At 46.0% G+C, this 8107-nt stretch overlaps 1 protein-coding gene across 1 annotated transcript in view; it reads left to right on the top strand.

Annotated features, from left to right (window-relative positions):
- The window catches only part of LOC129829814 (lysine-specific demethylase 9), a 75639-nt gene extending 68156 nt beyond the window's left edge, over positions 1 to 7483 (top strand). Inside the window, exons 5-7 of the mRNA XM_055891750.1 lie at positions 2262 to 2429; positions 2767 to 2875; positions 3245 to 7483. Coding sequence (XP_055747725.1) covers positions 2262 to 2429; positions 2767 to 2875; positions 3245 to 3775 — 808 coding nt within the window. The 3' untranslated portion in view covers positions 3776 to 7483. The remainder of the gene's footprint in view (positions 1 to 2261; positions 2430 to 2766; positions 2876 to 3244) is intronic.
- Positions 7484 to 8107: the final 624 nt, after the last annotated feature.

An 8107-nucleotide genomic window follows, 5' to 3' on the forward strand; every position in this document is an offset into this window, starting at 1 on the left:
CCCTTTTCCCACTCCTCCTCTGTCCTCACTGTCTCCCTCCATCCCTTTTCCCACTCCTCTCTGTCCTCACTGTCTCCCTCCATCCCTTTTCCCACTCCTCCTCTCTGTCCTCACTGTCTCCCTCCATCCCTTTTCCCACTCCTCCTCTCTGTCCTCACTGTCTCCCTCCATCCCTTTTCCCACTCCTCCTCTCTGTCCTCACTGTCTCCCTCCATCCCTTTTCCCACTCCTCCTCTCTGTCCTCACTGTCTCCCTCCATCCCTTTTCCCACTCCTCCTCTCTGTCCTCACTGTCTCCCTCCATCCCTTTTCCCACTCCTCCTCTCTGTCCTCACTGTCTCCCTCCATCCCTTTTCCCACTCCTCCTCTCTGTCTCCCTCCATCCCTTTTCCCACTCCTCCTCTCTGTCTCCCTCCATCCCTTTTCCCACTCCTCCTCACTGTCTCCCTCCATCCCTTTTCCCACTCCTCCTCACTGTCTCCCTCCATCCCTTTTCCCACTCCTCCTCACTGTCTCCCTCCATCCCTTTTCCCACTCCTCCTCTCTGTCCTCACTGTCTCCCTCCACCCCCTTTCCCATTCCTCCTCTCTGTCCTCACTGTCTCCCTCCATCCCTTTTCCCACTCCTCCTCTCTGTCCTCACTGTCTCCCTCCACCCCCTTTCCCATTCCTCCTCTCTGTCCTCACTGTCTCCCTCCATCCCTTTCCCCACTCCTCCTCTGTCCTCACTGTCTCCCTCCATCCTCTTTCCCATTCCTCCTCTCTGTCCTCACTGTCTCCCTCCATCCCTTTCCCCACTCCTCTCTGTCCTCACTGTCTCCCTCCATCCCTTTTCCCACTCCTCCTCTCTGTCCTCACTGTCTCCCTCCATCCCTTTTCCCACTCCTCCTCTCTGTCCTCACTGTCTCCCTCCATCCCTTTTCCCACTCCTCCTCCTCTGTCCTCACTGTCTCCCTCCATCCCTTTTCCCACTCCTCCTCCTCTGTCCTCACTGTCTCCCTCCATCCCTTTTCCCACTCCTCCTCCTCTGTCCTCACTGTCTCCCTCCATCCCTTTTCCCACTCCTCCTCACTGTCTCCCTCCATCTCTTTTCCCATTCCTCCTCTCTGCTTTTCCCACTCCTCCTCTCTGTCCTCACTGTCTCCCTCCATCTCTTTTCCCACTCCTCCTCTCTGTCCTCACTGTCTCCCTCCATCCCTTTTCCCACTCCTCCTCTCTGTCCTCACTGTCTCCCTCCATCCCTTTTCCCACTCCTCCTCACTGTCTCCCTCCATCCCTTTTCCCACTCCTCCTCACTGTCTCCCTCCATCCCTTTTCCCACTCCTCCTCTCTGTCCTCACTGTCTCCCTCCTTCTCTTTCCCACTCCTCCTCACTGTCTCCCTCCATCCCTTTTCCCACTCCTCCTCACTGTCTCCCTCCATCTCTTTTCCCATTCCTCCTCTCTGCTTTTCCCACTCCTCCTCTCTGTCCTCACTGTCTCCCTCCACCCCCTTTCCCATTCCTCCTCTCTGTCCTCACTGTCTCCCTCCATCCCTTTCCCCACTCCTCCTCTGTCCTCACTGTCTCCCTCCATCCTCTTTCCCATTCCTCCTCTCTGTCCTCACTGTCTCCCTCCATCCCTTTCCCCACTCCTCTCTGTCCTCACTGTCTCCCTCCATCCCTTTTCCCACTCCTCCTCTCTGTCCTCACTGTCTCCCTCCATCCCTTTTCCCACTCCTCCTCTCTGTCCTCACTGTCTCCCTCCATCCCTTTTCCCACTCCTCCTCCTCTGTCCTCACTGTCTCCCTCCATCCCTTTTCCCACTCCTCCTCCTCTGTCCTCACTGTCTCCCTCCATCCCTTTTCCCACTCCTCCTCCTCTGTCCTCACTGTCTCCCTCCATCCCTTTTCCCACTCCTCCTCACTGTCTCCCTCCATCTCTTTTCCCATTCCTCCTCTCTGCTTTTCCCACTCCTCCTCTCTGTCCTCACTGTCTCCCTCCATCTCTTTTCCCACTCCTCCTCTCTGTCCTCACTGTCTCCCTCCATCCCTTTTCCCACTCCTCCTCTCTGTCCTCACTGTCTCCCTCCATCCCTTTTCCCACTCCTCCTCACTGTCTCCCTCCATCCCTTTTCCCACTCCTCCTCACTGTCTCCCTCCATCCCTTTTCCCACTCCTCCTCTCTGTCCTCACTGTCTCCCTCCTTCTCTTTCCCAGTCCTCCTCTCTTCCTCTTCTCTGCTAGTGGTTGACTGTAGTATGTGCTCTCCATTTGCTCTCTATAGGTCCATGAATGAGATTAAGAACCTTCACTACCTGCCCAGGACCAGTGAGCCCAGAGAGGTGCTGTTTGAGGACCGGACCAGGGCTCATGCTGACCACGTGGGCCAGAGCTTCGACTGGCAGAGTACGGCAGCAGTGGGCGTGCTGAAGGCTGTGCAGTTTGGGGAATGGTGAGTTTTTACTGAAAGTAGGGCAGTTTGGGGAATAGTGAGTTTTTACTGAAAGTAGGGCAGTTTGGGGAATGGTGAGTTTTTACTGAAAGTAGGGCAGTTTGGGGAATGGTGAGTGTTTGGGAAGTGTTTGGTATTCATTCAGGTCTGCTTGGCTCTCAGCTGCAATGCAGTATGACTATGATGGTTAAATAATTCCAGTTTGGGATGCTTCATCCAGTGTTTCTGTTGTCATCACGGATTCCTGTTATTTGTTAAACTAATTTGACTCTTCACCTTTGATTCCACATTGTATCAACATTTGTGTAGGTGTGAACTAACTGTCTTTGATCTACAGGAGTGCGCATCCGAGGATAACCAAAGATGTGGTGTGTTTCCACGCAGAAGACTTTAACGATGTGGTCCAGAGGCTGCAGCTGGATCTGTACGAGCCCCCCGTGTCTCAGGTAGGAACGGAGCTCTTATTGAACCTTGAATCTGTTGGGGTGATGCATGAATCTCCTCTGTATGGGATCATAGCAGATCAGATGTCTGATAGACTTAGTCATAAAAAGGATCAGACATGAGGGGGAAAGCCTTGGCGTGGATGTCATAATATGCCATTTAGTGAGTCAGTTTAGAGCTTTAATTTGCAGAACCAGAGTCTTTATTCTGGTCCCAGAGAATGACCAATTCTGCATGATCTTCTCTGGAGTGTTCTGGAATTCAGTTCAGTGTTGGTGAAGATAGCAGGCAGGTGTGACAGGACAGACTTACTGCTGCTGTTTGGGAATGGATCTGGTAGGCCTGCCTCTAATCCTCCTCTCTCTCTGCAGTGTGTCCAGTGGGTAGACGATGCCAAGCTGAACCAGCTGAGGCGGGAGGGCATCCACTACGTCCGCGTGCAGCTGTGTGACGACGACATCTACTTCATCCCCCGGAACGTTATCCACCAGTTCAAGACTGTGTCGGCAGTCTGCAGCCTGGCCTGGCACATCCGCCTCAGACAGTACCATGACGAGAAGGCCTGCGGAGAACACGCCCTACACAAGCCCACCGACCAGAGCACAACATCGGGTCAATTCTTCTCATCCTCCCCGGCCCAGCCAGATGCCAAAGTGCCCCACTGTGCCGGTCTGCAGGCACAGAGAGACAAGACCCAGGGAGGGGTGACCAAGACTGAGGAACCAGTGTTTCAGAGGCCTACTACTCCACCTAGAGAGCCCCGGCCAGCCCGTCCTCAGTCTGCCAAGTCTGCACACCTGCCCCCTCCCTTCCTGGGCATCAGCCCCTTGCCACATGCTCCCTCTGGTTCTGGTTCTAACCCCTCCACCGTAGAGCCGAGGCTTCCACTGCCCCTGGTCTAGACTACAACTCCCCCCGACCCCACCAGGATGTACAGCGTCACCGTCCCACTGACTTCTTCAAATGACCTTCCTTCCCTTTACTCCTTTAACTATCTTTACTAGCCTCTAAGGAAGAGCACTTTATTTAAAGGAATGTGACTGTGTGCACTTATGACACTTTCTGAAAATGTTATTCTTGAACTTCTCTTTAAATTATTCAGATTATAAAGTATTATTTTTATTTGTAAATTCAGGATCAGAGACGAGCTTAGAAATGTTTTTTTTCTTAGCCAAAGTGTGAAATGTACCGTAATTGCTGGACTATTAAGTGCACCTGAATATAAGCCGCACCCACTGAATTTAAAAGAAATATGTATTTTGTACATAAATAAGCCGCACGTGTCTATAAGCCGCAGGTGCCTACCGGTACATTGAAACAAATGAACTTTACACAGCCTTTAAACGAAACACGGCTTGTAACAAAAATAAATAGGCTTTAACCTGTCTAGGACTGGCGGCACCCCCCCCCCCCCCACATTCCACTGAAAAGGCAGAGCCGCGAAATTCAAAAAAAAAATTTTTTTTTAATATTTAACTTTCACACATTAAAGTCCAATACAGCTAATGAAAGACACAGATCGTGTGAATCCAGCCAACATGTCCGATTTTTAAAATGTTTTACAGGGAAGACACAATATGTAAAGATATAAATCTATTAGCTAAACTCATTAGCAAAAGACACCATCTTTTATTTGTCCACCAACACCAGTAGCTATCACCAATTCGGCTAAACTAAGATATTGATAGCCACTAACCAAGAAAAAAACTCATCAGATGACAGTCTGATAACATATTTATGGTATAGGATAGGTTTTGTTAGAAAAATGTGCATATTTCAGGTAGATGTCATAGTTTACAATTGCACCCACCGTCACAAATGGACTAGAATAAATATATAGAGCAACGTGTTTACCCAATTACTAATCATCAAACATTTCGTAAAAATACACAGCATACACTAATCGAAAGACACAGATCCTGTGAATACAGACAATATTTCAGATTTTCTAAGTGTCTTACATCTCGAAAACACAATAAATCGTTATATTAGCATACCACATATGCAAACGTTACCAGAGCATTGATTCTAGCGAAAGAGAGTGATAACGTAAACATCGCCAAAATATATTAATTTTTTCACTAACCGTCTCAGAATTCTTCAGATGACACTCCTGTAACATCACATTACAACATACATATACAGTTTGCTCGAAAATGTGCATATTTAGCCACCAAAATCATGGTTAGACAATGACAAAAGTTGCCCAGCTGGTCAGACAATGTCGTGCGCCATATTAGACAGTGATCTAGTCGTAGACATAAATACTCATAAACGTGACTAAAAAATATAGGGTGGACAGCGATTGATAGACAATTTAATTCTTAATACAATCGCTGATTTACATTTTTTAAATTATCCTTACTTTTCAATACAGTTTGCGCCAAGCGAAGCTACGTCAAACAAGATGGCGTCCTAAGCGATTAACATTTCTCGACAGAAACACGATTTATCATAATAAATTGTTCCTACTTTGAGCTGTTCTTCCATCAGAATCTTGGGCAAAGAATCCTTTCTTGGGTCTAATCGTCTTTTGGTCGAAAGCTGTCCTCTTGCCATGTATAAATGCCCATTGCGTTCGGCATGAACTGGAACCGTGCCCAGAGATTCACAGTGTCTCAGAAATAAATGTCCCAAAATCGCACTAAACGGAAATAAATTGCTATAAAACGGTTTAAATTAACTACCTTATGATGTTTTTAACTCCTATAACGAGTAGAAATATGACCGGAGAAATATAACTGGCTTCACTAGTGCTTGGAAAAAGTGCAGGTCGGTGTCCTCCGCGCGCCTGACGCAGCTGGAAAAGAGTTCCTACCTACACGTGTTTTTGTTTTATAGTGGCTGTGATTGGGCAATCGATACCATTCAAATCGTCATCACGTAAAGGCATCCAGGGGAAGACGTAAGCAGTGTCTGTATACTCATAGCAATAACAGTGGCCTTTTAACTGACTCCAGATCAGGGGCCAAAATGTGTGAAATCTGACTCCATGTCAGGGAAATTGCTGTAGAATGAGTTCTGTTCCACTCAGAGACAAAATTTCAACGGCTATAGAAACTAGAGACTGTTTTCTATCCAATAATAATAATAATATGCATATTGTACGATCAAGAATTTAGTAGGAAGCCGTTTCAAAAATTACACGATTTACATAAATAGTGACAACAGCACCCCCTAGCCTCAACAGGTTAACGAAACACGTCTTGTAACAAAAATAAATAGGCTTTAACGAAACACGTCTTGTAACAAAAATAAATAGGCTTTAACGAAACAGGCTTGTAACATTTTTTTTTTTTAAATAGCAGTAAACAGTAGCCTACCAAGAAAGTCCTTGGTCACCATCTTCCTCCTGTGCACTGAAACCACTGAAGTCATCTCCTTTGGTGTCGGAGTTGAATAGCCTCAGAATTGCTTCATCCGATGTTGGATCGTTTTCATTGTTGCTCTCCTCACTTTCATCCGGAGGCAAATTCCCCGCTGAGCTCATGCTGCCCTCTTCAATAAGCAGCAGCTCCACGCTGTCAGGACCCACTGGCAGACTTGACCATAAGTTGCTCTTCGCATGCGGCCCGTTTTAGTGAAGGATTTCTCCCCACTTGTCATCCAAGCCTCATTTTCTAGTTCGGGCCACCTGCTTTTCTTTCCTCTGAAAGCTTTTGTTGTCTTTTTGCACTGAGTCAGTTTCTCACGCTGCTGTTTCCAACGTCTTATCATCGACTCATTAAGGCCAAGCTCCCGTGCAGCAGCTCTATTTCCTTTTCCAACAGCCAGATCGATCGCCTTCAAATTGAAAGCTGCATCATATGCATTTCTCCGTGTCTTTGCCATGATGAGGGTGACAAAATGACTACCGTAATCAGAATGATGGAAAGTTTGAGCGCACTCGATTTACGTCACATTATGTGACGGTGCTCAGTTTTTTGGCGGCATGAATTTGTGAAAGCGAGAAAAATCCATAAATTAGTCGCGGCATTGTATAAAGCGCAAGGTTCATAGCGTGGGAAAAAAGTAGCGGCTTATAGTCCGGAAATTACGGTACATTTAGGAACATTTGTCAGAAAAAGTGTGTTTATTTGTTAGTTCCTGAAACTGAGGGCCCTCTGGGGAGTTTCCTAACTTGCTTCGAGAGTTAAAGGCAACTCTTTGCCAGTCGAGAGAGACTACCAAGGTGTACAGTATATCATGTATATTGCCTAATTGGTTTTTAGATAAAAGTGCCTGCCACCCGAAGAACAGCAATCAGTCTCAAATACATATATATATTTTTATTCTTAGAGTAGCCTTCTTGAGACTTTCTGTGATGGTGAATGTAAAAGGGTAAAAAAACATACAAAAAAACTGTTGAAATTCACATTTAAGATTTTTTCCTAACTTGTTAAACTTATTTTTGTCTGTGCTTCACAAATGCAGATTTGGCCTGCGTTTTTATATTGGATTGTGGATTAATATAATTTTTTGATGTGTACTGTGAAAGAAAAAATCTACTGTTAACAATGAATGCATGTTCTGGTGTTTGACACTGACGTTGATACAGTACAATAGATTATGTCCAAAATATTGTCCAACTTTCAGCCATTTCTATCAATGTTATTCCATGTTTGAATGTTTTATTACTTTCCTTTACTACTGTCCCTTTCCTTTACTACTGTCCCTTTACTTTACTACTGTCCCTTTCCTTTACTACTGTCCCTTTACTTTACTACTGTCCCTTTCCTTTACTACTGTCCCTTTACTTTACTACTGTCCCTTTCCTTTACTACTGTCCCTTTCCTTTACTACTGTCCCTTTACTTTACTACTGTCCCTTTACTACTGTCCCTTTACTACTGTCCCTTTACTTTACTACTGTCCCTTTACTTTACTACTGTCCCTTTACTACTGTCCCTTTACTTTACTACTGTCCCTTTACTTTACTACTGTCCCTTTACTTTACTACTGTCCCTTTACTTTACTACTGTCCCTTTACTTTACTACTGTCCCTTTACTACTGTCCCTTTACTTTACTACTGTCCCTTTACTTTACTACTGTCCCTTTACTACTGTCCCTTTACTACTGTCCCTTTACTACTGTCCCTTTACTACTGTCCCTTTACTACTGTCCCTTTACTACTGTCCCTTTACTACTGTCCCTTTACTACTGTCCCTTTCCTTTACTACTGTCCCTTTCCTTTACTACTGTCCCTTTACTACTGTCCCTTTACTACTGTCACTTTACTACTGTCCCTTTACTTT

Source organism: Salvelinus fontinalis, chromosome 31, assembly GCF_029448725.1.
Source record: "Salvelinus fontinalis isolate EN_2023a chromosome 31, ASM2944872v1, whole genome shotgun sequence".
NCBI lineage: Eukaryota > Metazoa > Chordata > Actinopteri > Salmoniformes > Salmonidae > Salvelinus > Salvelinus fontinalis.